Source organism: Juglans regia, chromosome 12 (assembly GCF_001411555.2).
Source record: "Juglans regia cultivar Chandler chromosome 12, Walnut 2.0, whole genome shotgun sequence".
Taxonomy (NCBI): domain Eukaryota; kingdom Viridiplantae; phylum Streptophyta; class Magnoliopsida; order Fagales; family Juglandaceae; genus Juglans; species Juglans regia.
This window is the reverse complement of record NC_049912.1, coordinates 28080811-28099674: the sequence shown is the minus strand read 5'-3', so window position 1 is coordinate 28099674 and position 18864 is coordinate 28080811. Positions and strand designations below refer to the sequence as shown.

General features: G+C 35.9%; 4 protein-coding genes across 10 annotated transcripts; 2 read left to right on the top strand and 2 right to left on the bottom strand.

Moving 5' to 3' along the window:
* Positions 1-2699: 2699 nt before the first annotated feature.
* LOC108980462 (DEAD-box ATP-dependent RNA helicase 35) lies at positions 2700-6931 on the top strand. 3 transcript variants are annotated; one of them, XR_004797741.1, is made up of 4 exons: positions 2747-2859; positions 3980-4933; positions 5242-6158; positions 6585-6931. XR_004797741.1 is itself a non-coding variant. In XM_018951393.2 (3 exons), the coding sequence occupies exons 2-3, from the start codon at positions 4035-4037 to the stop codon at positions 6104-6106; spliced, it is 1764 nt and encodes a 587-aa protein (XP_018806938.1). In that variant the 5' UTR covers positions 2700-2859; positions 4012-4034; the 3' UTR covers positions 6107-6414. The 3 variants fall into 3 exon arrangements, 2 of the variants coding, with proteins under 2 accessions (XP_018806938.1, XP_035539206.1); XM_018951393.2 differs by lacking the exon at positions 6585-6931 and having other exon boundaries at positions 2700-2859; positions 4012-4933; positions 5242-6414; XM_035683313.1 differs by lacking the exon at positions 6585-6931 and having other exon boundaries at positions 2726-2859; positions 5242-6391.
* LOC108980463 lies at positions 6752-8448 on the bottom strand. 2 transcript variants are annotated; one of them, XM_018951395.2, is made up of 3 exons: positions 8239-8448; positions 7447-8020; positions 6752-7173 (listed from the first exon to the last, which is right to left on the bottom strand). In XM_018951395.2, exons 2-3 carry the CDS (start codon positions 8011-8013, stop codon positions 7039-7041), a joined length of 702 nt encoding a protein of 233 aa, XP_018806940.2. In that variant the 5' UTR covers positions 8014-8020; positions 8239-8448; the 3' UTR covers positions 6752-7038. The 2 variants fall into 2 exon arrangements, with proteins under 2 accessions (XP_018806940.2, XP_018806939.2); XM_018951394.2 differs by lacking the exon at positions 8239-8448 and adding an exon at positions 8116-8231 and having other exon boundaries at positions 6949-7173.
* Positions 8449-11701: 3253 nt separating this feature from the next.
* On the top strand, positions 11702-15285 carry LOC108980465 (protein FAR1-RELATED SEQUENCE 6-like). Of its 4 annotated transcripts, none has more exons than XM_035683312.1 (3): positions 11702-11816; positions 12530-12736; positions 12918-15285. In XM_035683312.1, the coding sequence occupies exon 3, from the start codon at positions 12918-12920 to the stop codon at positions 14919-14921; it is 2004 nt and encodes a 667-aa protein (XP_035539205.1). In that variant the 5' UTR covers positions 11702-11816; positions 12530-12736; the 3' UTR covers positions 14922-15285. The 4 variants fall into 4 exon arrangements, with proteins under 4 accessions (XP_035539205.1, XP_018806944.2, XP_018806943.2 ...); XM_018951399.2 differs by having other exon boundaries at positions 12867-15285; XM_018951398.2 differs by lacking the exon at positions 12530-12736.
* A 376-nt stretch (positions 15286-15661) lies between these two features.
* On the bottom strand, positions 15662-18314 carry LOC108980464 (putative pentatricopeptide repeat-containing protein At3g15930). The gene has a single exon (XM_018951396.2). The coding sequence runs from the start codon at positions 18211-18213 to the stop codon at positions 15946-15948; it is 2268 nt and encodes a 755-aa protein (XP_018806941.2). The 5' UTR covers positions 18214-18314; the 3' UTR covers positions 15662-15945.
* Between the last annotated feature and the right edge of the window lie 550 nt (positions 18315-18864).

Genomic DNA, 18864 nt, shown 5'->3' with positions numbered 1-18864 from the left:
AATCAATTATCAACCATAAATAGGACTACTAATCAATGGATTAAGGAAGAAAGTGATCATATCGTTTATGAAGAATATCCCCATTTTGAAATCATTAAGTATAGCCAAAGAGTTACTCAAATCTTAGCATCACCAATAAAGAAATATAATAATAAAACGGAAATTAAAAAAGAGGTAATATAATTCAACAAAACAATCATACTAATTTATATTTAAAAATTACGAGTAAAAAATTAGAAAGAATTGAGATTCAATTGTCCCCCATTAATCCTACTGTTAAAGAATCAAAAGAAACTATTTTATTTGTTCGCATGAAATTCTATCCAATTTAAAATCTATTTTTTTCAAAAATAAGAATGATTTATTAGAAAAAAATCTCTAATAAATTAGAAAAATTAAATATAACCAATATTATCTCTACTTCAAAATAACCTCATATTAATGTATTAAGTAAAAAGAACTCACCTATTATATATGAATCTGAAATTAGCAATGTCAAAATTCAATTTAAAAATATAGATTTACAACTAAACAAGATTAAAAGAGATCATGCTAATGAGTATTTAGCTAGGGATTCTAAACGACATATTTCTGTTACTCGCAATTAGTATCCCAGACCAATAGAACAAAATTAAATATAAATTATAAATTATCTAATACACATATATTTAATAATGAAATTTGCTTTAAAAGAACACTTATTTTAGTAAAAAGTATTAATATCAAAGTAATACTAAGAAATCAATTTATTGCTCTACTTTACGATTTATTTATAAAAGAAGAAGGAATTTCTACAAAATTACTCGAGTAATAAATTCAATTTAAATTATTATTTCCTCCTGTTTCAAAAGAAATAAATTCCTTAAAAAATGTTTCATTAACTAAAGAATTGAATTTTTTAACAAATAATAAGATTAAAAGAAAAGAAAAAAAGATAAATTTCTTAAAACAATAATTAAAATACAAAATAATTGAAAAACAATGAAAAGATCCATTATTAATCCAAAAAATTAATAACTTTAAGACTATAGTTGAAAAAGAAGTATGCTCCAGCTTACCTAATGCTTTTTGAAGTATAAACAACATATAGTTGAGTTACCCTATTATAAAGATTTTTTTGAAAAAAAAAATATTCCTACTAGAGCTAGACCAACTAAAATGAACAATGAATTATTAGAATTTTATAAAAAGGAAATCAACGATTTATTAACAAAAAGATTGATAAGGAAAAACAAATCATGAAATTGTGCTGTCTTTTATATTAAAAATTGGTAGAATTAGAGCGAGGGGTTCCTCGATTAGTTATCAACGATAAATCATTAAATAAAATATTACAATGTTTTAGGTACCCAATTCCTAACAAGAAATATTTATTATCTCTTTTTCAGCTATATTCTCAAAATTTGACATGAAAAGTAGATTTTGCAAATCTAAATTGCTGAAAAATATCGATATAAAACAACATTCATCGTCTCATTGAGACATTATGAATGAAATGTTATGCCATTTGGATTAAAAAAAATGCTCATAGTGAATTTTAAAATATTATGAATGAAATATTTACTCATTTCACTCATTTTTCAATAGTTTATGTAGATGATGTATTAATTTTCCATCATCTATTGAACAACATTATAAACATTTAAATACCTTTGTGCAAATTATTAAACAAATTTGATTAGTTGTTTCGTCATCAAAAATAAAATTAAGTTCATTGGACATGATATCTATCAATAAACTATTACACTAATCAGTAGAACAATAATATTTGAGAATAAATTTTCTGATGAAATAAAAGATAAGTAATAATTACAACAATTTTTAAGAAGTTTTAATTATGTTGCAAATTTATATCAATCTCTTAAGCCATTATGCAAACTATTATTTAAGAATTTCATGATCCAGTTTAATTTTATTTTGAGGAATAAAATAAGAAGTAGCGGACAATACTTTAATGCTAGTGGATAATCATTTTGAGATAAGAACATTTTAAAACTTTATTGGAGCGATAAAGGAAGGAGAAGAGATTCAGATTCATAATAATCCCATCATAATAGAAACCATTACAAAAGTGTCATGATCTCTTGTAAGTTGTCAAAGTAGAGGAATCAGGAATGTCGCAAATTTTTATTTTGTTTTAAAAATATTTTTGTCCATACGTATTGATAATCATAATAATTAAAATACAGATGGTCATAAGGATGATAAAATTTTATTGTCAAATGGAGAAATTTTTTCTCTATTGTTCCAAGGTAAAGACTTGTTTAATGGTAATATTATAAAAGATAATAATTAAAGATGGAGGTGGAGAAAGTTGAATTTTAAGTCTAATATATCATTAAGTTAGAAACTAATATAATAATGTGTAATACTAATAATAGCGTATTAAATACTATAGGAATAACTCATAAATAAATACTAACAATTAAAATTAAGTGGTAAAAGAATTATAAAAAATATAACTAAATAATTTAGGATTAAAACGTAGATTAAAATCGATTTAGGACTTACTTATCAAAAAAAAAAAATCGATTTAGGATTTAGATTAGACTTTCAGGATTTGAATTATGATTCAGGAAAAAAAAAACACCCAACAGCCCAGTCCAAAAGGGCCAAAACGTGCCGCAGTCCACGTAAAACGGCGTCGTTTTTATATTGTAAAACAGCGCCGTTTTACGCGGTCACAGCCACGAAGACTTTCTCCCCCCTTCCCCGAAACGGCTGGCATTTCTTCTACAATTTGTAACCCCAGGCGACGGCTCCCCCCACCCCCGCACGGCCTCTCTGTCAAAACCCCACTGGCGACCTCACGACCTCTCTCTCAGAGTCCCAACGCACGGTCTCTCTCTCTCTATTCTGGTAAGCCCCTATCTCTCTCTTCTCCCTTCGAGTTCGTCGTCTATCTCTGTCTCTCTATCTCTCTCTTCTATGGTCTGCAATTTTTTGCCCATTGATTTGCGATTCGGTCTGCGATTGTTCAATGCTCATGAACCAATTGAGTTTACAGTGAGGATCTTGCCCCTCTCTGCCCAACAGTGCCCCCAACATCCACGCCTCAGCCAAGCATTTCGCCCCACACGCCGCAGTCGCCGTCTCTCCCTTAAGTGACGGGTTCGGCTTACGCCGCCTCTGCCACGACCACGAACACTGATTTTTTTTAATTCCCCGATTCTCATGCCATCTGGTTCCCATACAATTTATTACCTTTAGTTTGCAATAATTAATTAATATTGAGTACATTTGGTAAGCTGTTTGGTTTCTAGAAAAAATGAGGAGAAAAGAAATTAGATGAACAAAGTACTGGAAACTATGATTCTTTGTCTTTCGGTGTATATGAAAATCGCACCTTAATAGTATGCCCCACACATGAGCGCGCACACAAAAACAACTTTTATGTTTTGGATTTAGGTCTTTTGCTTTGAGATTCATTGAATTAGAGATTCTTAGCACTCTGGATATGTTGGTTGTAGTATGCTGATTGGTTTCCGAGGACACTGAAGAACGGAGTACAAACTAGAAATTTTGAATCTTTATGTTGTCGGGTTTTTTTCTGAAAGCAGTATAAAAATACAATTAAGTTGACCGAAGAAATGGTTTTCAGTTAATGCAGCAAATTCCCAGTACTCGTAGTTTTAAAGGAGTTCCTTTAGCTGATGTCAAAATATGTGCTTTTTTTCTTATTCGCAATTTAACCGAAATTAAAATGTGAGAATATGAGCTTTGATTCTGACAAGAGTTTTCAAATATAAGTTTGGCTCAGCTCTGCAAATTCTATTGCACTCGTTTGATCTGCCTGTTCTTTTGCTAAAATGTTTAATCTCGATTTCCTTCGCTGAGAGCATTTACCGTACAATAACAAATTAATAGAAGCACACTCTGTTTGTCATTCACTTATAAAACTGATTTACAAATATTGCACTAGTTTTACTTATTTTAGATAACCGACTTTGTGTAATTATTTTGTTGTTTATGATCATAGGCGCTGAATATTCTGTAATTCCTTGAGAATAGTTGGTGCTAGAAGAACTGAAAACATGGAAGAAGCAGATGATTATGTTGAATACGTTCCCGTGGCAAAGCGTAGAGCCATGGAAGCACTGAAGATTCTTCAGCGAAAGGGCACATCCTCTGCGCTTGAAGAAGAGTTGGAGAAAGCAAAACTTGCCGAGGCCAAACCAAGCCTTCTTGTAAAAGCATCCCAGCTGAAGCGAGACCAACCCGAGATAAGTCCAACCCAGCAGATTGTGCAACAAGAAAAGGAAATGATTGAGCACTTATCAGACCGGAAAACGTTAATGTCTGTTCGTGAACTGGCAAAAGGGATTACTTATACGGAGCCTCTGTTGACGGGATGGAAGCCACCATTGCCAATCAGAAGGATGTCAAAAAAGGAATGTGATGCAATTCGGAAGCAGTGGCACATAATAGTTGATGGGGAAGACATTCTCCCTCCAATTAAGGATTTTAAGGATATGAGGTTTCCGGAACCAATTTTGAAGATGCTAAAGGCAAAGGGAATTGTACGACCAACTCCTATTCAGGTGCAAGGTCTTCCTGTGATTTTATCTGGGAGGGACATGATTGGGATTGCGTTTACAGGCTCAGGCAAGACATTGGTCTTTGTGCTGCCAATGATAATGGTGGCGCTGCAGGAGGAGATTATGATGCCTATCGTTCCAGGAGAGGGGCCATTTGGTTTGATTATATGCCCATCAAGAGAGCTCGCACGGCAGACTTTTGATGTAGTGGAAGAGTTCTTGACTCCCATGAGGGAGGCTGGTTATCCAGAACTGAGGCCTTTGCTCTGTATAGGAGGAGTGGATATGAGATCGCAGTTAGATGTTGTGAAGAAGGGTGTTCATATTGTGGTTGCTACTCCTGGGAGGCTGAAGGATATGTTGGCAAAGAAAAAAATGAATCTTGACAATTGCAGGTATATAACTGGCCTCTATTTATATTGATGGGATTATTCGCTCCTCTGCATTGGCCGGAAACTATTTAAATCATTAGCCGTTATTTTTTGTCACTCATATTACTGTTCCTCAATTTTTTTTCACTTCCCCTTCACTTGCATCAATGCATCTCTCGCATTATCTTGTTATCATTATAGTCACTTTTTGTTCTACTTTTAAAAAAGAAAAATTGACCAAGTTGCTTTCTAAAATATTTTGTCTGCAGTTACATAAATGCCAATCTTGATTACTGATTTATAATATATTAGTGCCACTACTTTCTATGCAGGTATCTTACTTTAGATGAGGCAGATAGATTGGTGGATTTGGGCTTTGAAGATGATATAAGAGAAGTTTTTGACCACTTTAAAGCTCAACGGCAAACTCTCTTATTTTCTGCCACCATGCCTACCAAGATTCAGAACTTTGCCAGAAGTGCTCTAGTAAAACCTGTGACAGTAAATGTGGGAAGAGCTGGAGCAGCGAATCTCGATGTGATTCAGGAGGTTGAGTATGTAAAGCAAGAGGCCAAGATTGTTTACCTTCTTGAATGTCTGCAGAAAACCCCGCCACCTGTTTTAATTTTCTGTGAGAACAAGGCTGATGTGGATGACATTCATGAATACCTCCTCTTGAAAGGAGTCGAAGCTGTAGCCATCCATGGAGGCAAGGACCAGGAAGAGAGAGAGTATGCCATTTCATCCTTTAAGGCAGGAAAGAAAGATGTCTTGGTTGCTACTGATGTTGCCTCAAAGGGGTTGGATTTTCCTGACATTCAACACGTCATTAATTATGACATGCCTGCAGAGATCGAAAACTATGTTCACAGGATTGGACGAACTGGAAGATGTGGCAAGACAGGGATAGCTACAACATTTATAAACAAGAATCAGAGTGAGACAACGCTTCTTGATTTGAAACACCTCTTGCAAGAAGCAAAACAGAGAATTCCACCTGTGTTGGCTGAGCTAAATGATCCGATGGAAGATGTAGAAGCAATTGCCAATGCAAGTGGGGTTAAGGGCTGTGCATATTGTGGTGGGCTTGGTCACCGTATTCGGGACTGCCCGAAATTTGAACATCAAAAAAGCATGGCTATTTCCAGCTCCAGAAGGGACTACTTTGGATCTGGTGGTTACCGAGGGGAGATATGATATTGACCGAGCTTATATTTGTAGAGACGTTCTTCACATGGTCTAAAATATGGTATGCACTCTTTTGCATCTGTAATTGCGCAACTGAAACAGAATTGGATTACGTGCTTGTATGTTCATGCATGATGCATTTAGGGATAAGGCCTGTAGAAATGGTCCTGATAAGTTTGATTCAGTCAAATATCCGAATGTGTTGTACGTCAGCTAGAAATGTTCACAGTAACTATGATGAAGTGGAATCTTCGAGCATATTATGGGATGCCTGTCTTAACATGTTGCACCAAATAAAAGTGTGCATACTTTACTTAGATTTCGTAGGAAAGCTGGTGCATGGCAGGCGTGAAGATCCAATACGCTTCTCTTGTCATTGTCATTACTAGTTCTAGCCTCGCTTCTCTTTCTTTAGTGTAGCTTTATTTTTTTAAATAATCAACTCGAAGGATGCAGATTTCATCATCACCAACTTATGTTCATCTAGGGCGGCCAACTACTGTGGAGCTAGGTTTGGGTTGAATGAATTTGTCAAGACTCATTCTATATGATTATGAAAAGGTTGAGATAATGCCAAGCGAAGAAAGAACGAAAATAAACACTGGAGGGTTCTTCAGAATCTTCACCCTCGCCTCCAATGAGGAGAATTACCCATTCGGTAAAATCTCATGGTGAGATGATATATAGGGTTCATTTCTGAACATAGTATTACATATTTCATTTGAATACAAATTACAGTGTAATTCTAGATGGATGTGCATATGGCACTAGAAAGTTGACGCTTTAATCTTTGGTACATATTCTTATGAGAAACAGTAAATCATCGTACTGAAATTTATAATGGACTCGAGAGCAGAAAATACAGTATCGTATTATATCTGAAAGGAATCAAAACAAGGTGGTTGAACAACTTCCATGAAATCTCAGACGAGACGAATCGACTATTTGAGAGCTCGTGCAGTACTTAAAGCAAGTTCATCGAATTCAATCATGTTAGATCTAAGATCTCTGGTGATTAGAGACAGATTTGGTTCAGGGAAAATAATATCCGATAGACCAGCCCCCATTTTTCCATCCTGTTCATAAACAACATGCATTAGGATAAAAAGCCTTCAATGCATTGAAAATCATAGAACAATGCCTATACAAACTAATCTTGGAGTGTATAAACGTTGTGTAGTCGTTTTGAAAAAGAATATAATCTACTATTAAAAAATTAATTAATTTTTATGAGTCTCGTATTTATTCACTTTTTTCAAAGTAATTATGCGACACTTGTACATTCACGATTGCAACTATAATTTCTTATTAATTAATAGACGAGAGGATTTCAAAGAGGGAAGAGTTACCTTTGGTGAGTTTGCAGCCAAAGTATCATCAACACATGTTTGTCCTATTGCTGGATTTTGAAGGCAGATGCAACGCTGTATAATCAGAAACTGCTTGCATATCTCATTCAACAGCACTCTGCTCTCTTGCAGAGCCCCAAAGATATCTTTCTTCATAGTTTCAGTTTCTTCTTCGAGGATCTTCAGTCGTCCGTTAAGCTGTTGGACTATCTCAGCCTGCAACACTCCCTTCCCTTTGCAATTACTGATGCAAGCCTTGCTTGAACAACACTGAGGGTTCACAATTTTCTTTGGAGCTGAAACATTTGAATCTGTTAGCACTTTTGTACCACTTGAACTTCTCTTTTCCAGATTGCATTGGCTTGTTTGCTTATCCTTTCCTGTCATTGCAACTGCCTTGAGACACAGCTTGTCGAACTCACTGATGAAGTCTCGCAAAATCTCATTCCAGAATCTGTATCCATCATAAGTAGCATGCTTACTAATGCTTGCAGTCATAAAATTCTTGAATCTTGAAAGCTCCTTCAGAGACGCATGAATTTGTAACTCAAAAGAGATGGCACCCATTTCCCTCCTGCACAAAGTATGTTTGCAATAACATCAGCATACCAGTGTTGATCAGATGTTAAACAAGCAGGCACATATATCATAAATGCAAACCAAGAATACCAAATACTTCCTGAAAAACTGCAAATGCAAAGAATAGAAAACTGCTTTGATAATTATTAAGAGTGGGAAAGTAGAAAAGTTGGGTATAGCACAGATTAGTGGTAGGGAATGATGGGTGCTTGCCTGACAAAAGTTGCAGCTTTAAAAAACAGACTGAACTGAGCTCCCTTAAAAATCAGTCCGGTAGTGCTTGCTTTACTTGTAAGAAAGAGGAAGGGTTACTGGCAAAGCATGTGTTGCAGCGTCCAGAGGCAGGAAAATTTGAGAAGTTTCTATGTTGCGTGTGTTCAGGTGCATGTACAAGTCATACTAGCGAACGAGTGCCAGGAAATTGCTAGCAGTTGAAAAAAAACGTTATATATTTGTCCGCATTGTGATTGCCGATTGGTAGGCTATTTCAATGCTACACAACCTTCATATAATATATTTTTTTAAAATTTTAATATTTTTATTAAACTTTTTATTAAATTTATTTTTTTAAAACTAATTTGATTATTTATATATTAAATATTTGATAAAATTAAAAGAAGTATAGTGTTTAAAAATTATGTAAATAATAAAAAGTTGCCTAAATTTTTTCTATTATCTTACGTTTTCAGCCTACCCGTTTACTATATATTTTTTTTCTCTACAGCACTGCCAACTTCTCTGCCAAGGTTTCTTTCCAGCAGTACCCTATGTGTCAGAAGCTTTCAGTGAGACGCTTTATTCAAAGGATCGTGCTACAGCCCCCGCTGGGGGCTCCCGCTGGGGCTGTAGTGTATTTTTGTGTGTGTTTTTTTTAAGTTGTTTTTTATATAATTTTTTTTAATATTTTTTAATATTTTTTAAAAAATAAAATAAATTTAGAACATTATTAAAAACACTTTCTTAATCAAGAAGTAAAAAAAAAATTATTAAAAAATACTTCCTTAATCACGAAGTAAAATATAAAATATTTTTATATGATTTTATATTTTACTTCGTGATTAAGCAAGTATTATTTAATAACATTATAAATTTTTTTATTTTTTAAAAATATTTAAAATCATTAAAAACATCTACATAAAAAAAAATTTAAAAATACACATAAAAAAATACACTAGAGCTCCAGCGGGAGCTCCCAGCGGGAGCCCCCAGCGGGAGCTCTAGCATTTTCCTTATTCAAAAAGAAATTTCTTTTGGTCTCTCTCTCTCTCTCTCCTATGCTCTCCCTCAGCAGCCTGTCCCTCTTCTTTCATTTTCAGTGGCCAGACACCGTGCAATGTGCCGGTCAAGCCCACCAAGCCCAGACCTCCACTGGCGTGGGAACAAGGGCGCCGTCGAAGGTTTCAAAACGACAAATCTCAGAGAGAGACCCCTTTTCGTTTCCTTTCGTCTCCACCCCTCCCGAGCGCCTTCGAAGGTGAGGATACTTCTCTCTCCATCTACTTCGTCTTTCTCTCTCTAACTCTCTTCTTGTCTTTCTTTCTGTCTCGAGTTTGGGCTATTTGGGAGAAATCAAAGCAGGGTGCTGCCGCTGTCGTCGCCTCGCACAACCCCCCCTCCCAAGCCTTCAGGCACTCCGATTCCTTTCGCATCAGTTTTTCCTTTAGGTGCTTGGTCATTCACCCCTTCAACAACTTTTCTTTTGGTGTCCCTTCTTTCATTTGCGTTCCATTGACATATAATCTGATATGTGGACAGATTCTCGTAACGCAAGATGAAATAACTATAATTTTTATATTGTCGCACCACTCAAATTGAAAAATTTAGACCTGCTTACACGAAATGAAATAACTTTTAAACCCTCCTGTACTCGATTGTTTTAGTTTCCTAGGAATGCAGTTGGCACATTTACAACTAAGAAAAGAAAGATGAAAGGTAAGATGGGAAGTGGGGCGGTTTTCTTGAAGTAGAACCATTCATCTTGATGATACTGTGAAGGCAATCAAAACAAATAGAAGGATCAAATCTATTTTTGCTATGGCAGGATATAGGGGGATTAGACCTTGAGGAAAAGGTCTAGTTTGAATCATAACTATCTTTTGAGTGGTCACTTATGCCGCTTAGCTTAACAGAAAATAAAAAAAAATGAAGAACTATAAGCTTAGGTTGCTTCCGGATCAGTAATTCCTTATTGGGAAGTTAGATTATCATCAGGTCTATACTTTGACATGGCCACTTACATATCTATAAGCCATGTTCAGTATTGATTCACGGTCTTGGTTTTGAGGTTCATTTCTAGGATTTTCCCATGTATGCAGTCCTATTGTGTAGAGTTTATAATTTTGGAAGGAGATAATCTTACCAAACTATTCCCTGGTACATCATTGGATTGGATTGGGCTGGTTGAGGGATCTCCCGCGTGAAGTCTTTAGGTTTCAGGTGTTGTAAACCATTTCTGTGAGGCCTCCATTGGGTTGCTTAGATGGTGTATATAGCTGAATTCTGATGATCTATTTTACAGCTGGTGAACAACCATAAGTATGAGATTCACAGTTCTCTTTGAAATGAGTTTTTCATCCATGTACATGGGTTGGTGGACATTTATGTGGTTTCTAAGCTTAGATTTCTTGCTTTATGCCAGGTTAATAATCCTTGCACTAAATGTAATGTTTTCAGAATACCAAGTTTATTTATATTGCCTTGTGATATTTTCAGGTAGTTTTGATTTTTGTACGGTGAAGGAAAAGAAAAGCCAGATTGGTGCTAAAAGTATGCACGTTGGAGGAAACAAGAAAATGAGACTACTTAGATTAGAATCTTGGATTCTCTTGTATTCTTGGAATGTCGTTTCGATTCGTTTAAAAAAAAATAAAAATGAAGAGGCTGCTTTGTAATGTTGTATCCAATTGGAATGAATATTATGACTCAATATTTTACCAAATGAGTTAATCCAAGGATTGTTATTTGACGGCAGTGTGAATGCAGTATTTATTTGTGTATTAAGGATTGTTTTGCACAATATGACTTGCATGTAATCACCATTTTTCATGACCCAAATATATATGTGGGATGTATCAAGGATTCATCTTTGTAATGCTGTAAAAAATTGTGCACAATTTGACTTGTACGAAATCCTACTCAATGTACAATGGGAATAACCTGTCCAAATAAATCATAAATAACACTTTTATGGGATTTCATTGGTGAAGAAACAAAATTTGTATAATTTCTCACTTGGTACATAAACATCCCACTTGGTGGGATCAAAGCAGTCCCATTTTCTTTAGATAGCCGAGCTTTCACTGATATCAATTGCATCTCCTATTGTTTCTTTATAATCGTTGAAATTATTCTTTTTTTATATAATCGTGATTTAATGTGATATGTCAGATTGTAAAATTAATTTTATTATAAAATAAATTTAATATATCATATCAAGTTATGTCAATTGTAAATTTACATTTGTAAAATTTGTTTATAGATACAACAAATTTCAATTAGATTATGGGGGAGAAAATAGGAAGGAAATGTCCGATTAACTGAATGGATAGCTTTTAATTACAAAAGTATCGGGAATTTGAGAGTGCTTTAATATTACCGGAGATTCTTTTTCTATTCCAGGTCGGGGGGCATTTCCGAAATTTAACCCGAAGACGTATTGACACAAATCACGTTCACTTCGTAGTAGCGGACTTCGAGAGCTCTTGGCACCTGTGACCTACGCGCGTGACGCTCCCTGCGAGGAAGCGTAGTCTCCGCCACTGCGGTGACTCCCCAGCGAGATATCCGATCAGGTTAGTCCAGCTACCATTTAAAAATCCATCAATTCGATCCTTTTTTCTTACCTTCACTTCGTTTCCCTAGAAAATTTTGAGTCATAGTGTAGAAGATGGAGGAATGAGTGACTAGCTATTGTTGCTTCGGGGAATTAGTGATGTAAGATGGTTCCTAATAATTCAAGCGATACATACATACATACACATATATATATATATAGATATATATTTACTTTTAATCTTGGGTCTTGAAACGAACACTAGAGACTAGAGAATTAAATTAGGAAGAATTCGTTCGTATCAAAACAATCAATTTTAGGACGATTGGGAACGATTAGTTCTTTGTGATGAGCCACAGGCTAGGCCTGTGCTGGATAATGTCATTGGACATAATACAAAAATGTTGAGTAATTTGGAGAAAACAATCGGTGAGCTTGCTTTTTCGGCTGGTTTTTGGCGCTGTTTCTATTTCCAAAAAAGTTTCCTCTCGGTAATAAAATATGTTTGGTTCGAATGGAGAAAATTGAAAAAAGAAATATCCACACTTGATCACTGATTGTAGTTTTGAGATCAATGGCAGCCAAAGTTTGTCGAGGGCGTCTTAACTTTACGGAGATTTTGCTAAGGAATGCGTTATTTTCATATTTTCTCTCCTCCGCGGCAAATGCATGCTGTATATTACAGATAATATATATTAGTCATATTTTGATTCTTTTTTTTTTGGGAGCTAGATTGCATGGCCTCGGGCATGCTTGGACTTGTTTGTCTCAAGGTGTAATCCAAGATATTTTTTTGAGGATCTACCATTGGACCGCATTTTTTGTGATGTTTTTTTACACTGAGAGAGAGTCTTGAGAGACCCAATCAACATTCTTTACAGAAATCCACATTTTATTCCCCATGGATAAAATCTCCTGGATTTAATGACAGTTTAGAAGGTAAAGTATGATCCCTCTATATTTTTAATGAACTCACCAAGTATTAGTTATCTTTTACTAGAAACCAGACTGCTAGTTTGAAGTCGAGTAATTTTTACACTATCATTCCTTTTGTTGTTGTTGTTGTCAGGACAACTACTACATATTTGTGTACGCTTCTTTGATTCCTTTTCTCTTCTAGATGGATGAAGTTTCTCTCAACAGTGAGCCAGTCGGTGATGACGATGCTGATGAATTTGAGATAGAAGGAGATTCTTCAATGATTGAATATGTGGGTCAAACTGGCATAATTCAAGGAGAGAACCCCCTTCCTCCCGTTGTTGGAATGGAGTTTGAGTCTTATGAGGATGTATATTATTTTTACAATTGTTATGCCAAGGAACAGGGATTTGGGGTTAGAGTAAGCAATACATGGTATAGAAAGAGTAAGGAAAGATACAGAGGAAAACTTAGCTGTAGTAGTGCAGGTTTTAAAAAGAAAAGTGAAGCAAACCGACCAAGACCAGAAACAAGAACTGGCTGTCCAGCAATGATGAAGTTCAGATTGATGGACTCCAAAAGGTGGAGAATTATTGAAGTGGAGCTTGAGCACAATCACTTGATTAGCTCAAAAAGTGGAAAATTCTATAAATCTCACAAGCACCTGGGTGTTGGAACCAAAAGAACATTGCAGTTAGATGGTACTGAAGAAGTACCAAAAGTTAGGCTGTTTCGGACAGTGGTTATCAATGCAGAGGATAATGGAAGTATAGATGTTGATGAAGGAGAATTTGGGAATAATGTCGACTACGGCAATCAATTGAAGCTTAAAGAAGGAGATGCCCAAGCACTTCTTAATTATTTCTGCTGCTCACAATTAATGGATCCAAACTTCTTTTATGTGATAGATCTAAATGAGAAAGGATGTTTGAAGAATTTGTTTTGGACAGATGCAAGAGCAAGGGTTGCATATGGCTATTTTGGCGATGTAGTTGCTATTGACACTACATTCATGACAAATAAATATGAAGTTCCCCTGGTTTCTTTTGTTGGAGTGAATCATCATGGACAATCTCTGCTATTGGGTTGTGGTTTACTTGCAGGTGAGACTATTGAATCATATACATGGTTGTTTAGGGCATGGCTTACGTGTATGTTAGGACGCCCTCCACAAGCCATTATTTCTGACCAATGTGCTACCTTACAGACTGCTGTTTCTGATGTTTTCCCAAGAGCTTCTCATTGTCTGTGCTTATCACATATCATGCAGAAAGTTCCAGAGAAACTGGGAGGGTTGTTCCAATATGAATCGATCCAAGCACTATTGAGTACAGCAGTTTATTACTCAGTGAGGTCTGAGGAATTTGAGGCAGCTTGGGAGGATATGATGCAACATCATGGACTTAGAGATCATAAATGGCTTCAAGCATTATATGAAGATCGAAAACGCTGGGTTCCAGTTTATTTGAAGGAGACATTTTTGGCTGGAATGTTTCCCATCCAGCCAAGCGATGGTGTATCTTCATTCTTTGAAGAATATATTGACAAACAAACTCCTTTGAAAGAATTTTTAGATAAGTACGATAAAATTCTGCAGACAAAATATCAGCTTGAATCCCTGGCAGATATGGATTCAAGAAATTCAAGTTATATGCTGAAATCAAGTAGTTATTTTGAATTGCAACTCTCAAAATTGTACACGAATGACATATTGAGGATGTTCAAGAGGGAGGTGGAGGGAATGTACTCTTGTTTTAGCACTAGACAGTTAAATGTTGACGGGCCGATCTTTACGTACATTTTCAAGGAACAAGTTGAAGTTGAGGGAAACAGGAGGGAAACAATGTATGAGGTTCTGTATAATGCACCTGAAATGGAGGTCCTTTGTGCTTGTGGTTTGTTCAACTTTAAAGGTTATTTATGCAGGCATGCACTGTCTGTCCTTAATCAAAATGGCATAGAGGAGATTCCACCTCAGTACATTCTTTCACGGTGGAGGAAGGACATTAAGCGCAGTTACATTCTTGATCACAGCTCCAGTGGTATCGACGGCAATAACCCAGTTCATAGACATGATCATCTGTACAAATGTGTGGTGCAGGTTGTGGAGGAAGGGAGGAAATCACAAGATCGTTACAAGTTTGCATTGCAAGCGATGGAGGAGTTATTAAACAAGCTTCATCTTGTGGGGGACCAGCCAATGTAGCATATAAGATGGAGGATCCAGATTTATCAATTATGTAACTTGAAGTTTGTACATATTGTTGCTTGATCTCTTTCAGCATCTGAGGAAACTTGTAAAGAAGTCCAAATTCTGACGTACAATTTCCCAGAACCTTCAGCATCTGCTTTATACTTCTTGAGGAGAAAACAGAAACAGAGAAACCACCTAGCCAGAGAGTATTTAAGGCATGCAAAACACTGACCTAATAGGTGAAGTCCATAACAATGGAGGTTGATTATGATGCACAGTGACACTTGTAACTAATTTAAAGCCTATCCAAGTGCTGACTTGGCGTTGGCACGAGCTAGAGATTAAAAAAAAAAAGTCATTTTCTTTTTGTTTATTTCTTCCAAATCTCCACCATCATCATTTTGGATCTGGTGTGTTTTTCTTTGCATGCTGGCTCATACAAGTCCTAATCATGAGATGGCAGAATGCAAAGAAAAAGCCAATTTGAGTTTATGTAAATTTTAAACTATATCTTCATAGTAGCAGGTTTTGACTATACCTCGTCGCGGAGAATGGGTTTGATGGTATAGGATTCAGGTTGTCTGGGATTTCATAGAATTTGTTTGCATAAAATGGGTTTGATTCCAAACACGTTGGCAAGCAATTCCTTGGTAGGCAAAGCAACAGATTAAAGTTTTTTGGATTTAAGTGGTGTAGAACAGAGCTTTAGGTAGAGTTTCTCCTTTTATGATTGAAATTCTGTAATTTCACATCCGAGGCACTCTAGCCCCCATTGAATAGACAGACGTCTTTAAAATAAAACTAGGCACGAATAGACAGTGAATATGCTTGTATCCGACTACAAAATAAATAGGCTTTTCTGCTAAAAAAAAACTTGATTGTAGTCTTTCACAAATGCCAGCTTATAATATTGTAATTTGTCTCTTCATGGTACAGAATCCCCTGAAAGTATTGATGCTCTGTTGCTCTTCAAAGCCAGATGATATACAGAGCAAGAAGACTACTCAACGCTTCACAGTCTGCCCATTTCTCAAACTCACCAATAATCTTTACATGAACATGAACCGTTCCTGAAATGATGGAATCGAGTTTTATCCCTAACAATTACTTCTCTGTTGTACAAATTTGACACCAGCTTTGCCACACGGTGACAATCCACGCACATTCTAAGGTTCTTCACGATTCTAATTGTGACCCCAGGTCCTGAACTAATAAGGCCAAAGGCAATAGCCAACTTTTCACTATGCCGGTATAGTGCACTCTCTTTATCTTCTTCTCCTACATCAAGGGAAATCTCTGATGTATCAGGTGAATACCCTGCAATTTTCAAGTCTCTTGTCATCTCATCTAACTTTGAATAGATGTCTGTAGACTTAGGATGTGACTGGTCTCCAGCCACAAATTCATTGACAATACCATTCATCTCTATCAAACTGCAACCTGGGGTTTTCTTGATTCCTCTATCCTTCATTGTTTGTCTTACTTCACGCAAATCTTCCCATCTATTGCAAGCTGCATATATATTACATAATAGAACGTAAACAGCCCCATTTTCGGGCTCTAACTCAAGAATCTGTTTGGCTGCCATTTCAGCCATTTCTGCGTCTTTATGTACTCTACATGCACCAAGAAGTGCCCCCCAGACAATTGAATTTGGTTTCATTGGCATATTCTTTATAACTTCATGAGCTTCTTTTAGATGTCCAGCTCGGCCAAGAAGATCAACAATGCACCCATAATGTGCGACATTGGGCTTAATCCCATGTTGGGTGGTCATGCTAGCAAAAAACCTTTTTCCACTGTCTACCATGCCCGTGTGAGTACAAGCACATAGAACACCAATGTAAGTTATCTCGTCTGGTGCTATTCTAACTTTTAGCATTTCAGAGAACATATCCAGAGCTTCTTCACCACGCCCATTAATGGCAAGACCAACAATCATCGCTGTCCATGTAAACTTATCAATCCGAGGCATCTCCTTAAAAATCCCTTGCGCTTTTTCCACGTTTCCACATTTAAAGTACATATCTATTAAAGCATTTCCTACATACACGTCATTCTTGATCTTGTGTTTTTCAATATATGTCTTTATCCATTCTCCCAATTCAAGTGCCCCAAGATGTGCACAAGCAGTTAGAACACTAACTATGGTGAACTCATCCGGTCTTATATTTGAAGTTTGCATCTGACGAAAAAGTGTCAAAGCCTCTTTGAACCGGTTCATCTGAAGGTACCCATCAATCATGGCAGTCCATGAAACATAATCTCTTTCAGACATCTGGTCAAAATACCTCCGTGCTAAATCAACTTCTCCAGCATTGGCAAACCCTGCAACAATGGCAGTCCAAGAAATCACATCCCTGGTCTTCATGTTCCGGAAAATCCCAAGCGCAAGATCCATTTCTCCACAAGCTGCATACATATCAATCAAAGCATTTTCCAATATCAAATTGGGTTCAACCTTGCATTCTTTGACATACTCATGAGCCCGCTTGCCAATATCTAAGTCCTTGGATTTGGAGCAAGCTGATAGCACTAGAACAAGGGTAACTGAAGTGGGAGACACTCCCTTTTTGTCCATCTCATAAAAAAGCCTCCGTACTTCATCAAATTGTTTAATTCTGTTGTATGCAGATAACATTACATTCCAAGTAACCACATCCCTTATCTGACTCGAATAAAAAACACCACGGGCCATATCAATCAGACCACACAAAGAGTACATATGTACAAAAGAATTTTGAACAAACATATTAGAATCAAACCCATATTTCACTACATGACCATGCAACTGTTTCCCACATGCCAATGCAATATCATGTGTAAAACCCTTTAACAAGAATGGGAAAGTGTAATGGTCAGGCTTGACATTCCTTCTCAACATTTCCAAGTACATAGAAATCCCATTTTCAGGCAGATGAATCCTAGAATAGCCTTTTATCATGGTGTTACAAATGAACACACTTGGTTCAGGAATGGTGTCAAACATGTAACGGGCATAGGTCATATCGCCGGATTCATGCGTACAACAGAAGGCTACAATTTTATTTTGTACAACCGGCTTTGATGTCAACCCTGTTTTGATTGTTTGGGAATGGATTTGCTTGAGTTGGTCCATGGACTTGCAGTTTTCGAAGAGAGTGAGTAATGGGTTTTCAAGGGAGCGAGGATGGGAGTGTGGAGAGATGCGTGTTGGTGAAACGGATGCCATGGAGATCATTTTCTCGAGGGATGAGGAATGTGAAGTTGACAAGGTCAAAGGAGAACAGAGAGAGTGGATTTTGAGAACAAAAGAGGGCTGCATACAATGAGACGGAGAGAGGCAAACAAATTGCGCGACTTCCCTGCCTTTTCAGTTTTCATGGACCTCAAGTACCGTTGGAAGACCTAAAAAGCAAAAGGACAACTACCGTAAGTCCGTAACCTACCTACAAGATGAAAATACACGAAATGGTTTGAACGAGCAATTTTTTTTAATATAAAAAATAAATTTAAAAGTATAAAAAAAATTCGAAATTTGTCTATTTAATTTTTTTTATTTTTATTTTAAATATTCAAAACATTACTCTCTCTCTCTCTAAAATCTCATTTACATAAAAATTTCAAAATTAGGGTATATAATCAATTTATTTAAAATTAAAGAAGTAATGTATCAATTACTATTCATTTTCACACTTTATATTTATAACTTTTTATAAGATATGAAGATATTTTTTTTAAATATGTTTTTTAAGATTTACGGATATTTTTAATAAGATGTAGTATATGAAATGATAAATAGTAATTGATCAATTATTTTAAAACAAAAAATATGAACTATTTTAAGAATGGTTTAGATTCATAGATGAGTTACGATGGGTTGAAATGGTTTGTAAATAGTAAAATAAAAATTGAATTATTTATTATATTTTGTATAGAAATTTAGAAAAATTGTTTTGAAATTTAAAAAATTTAA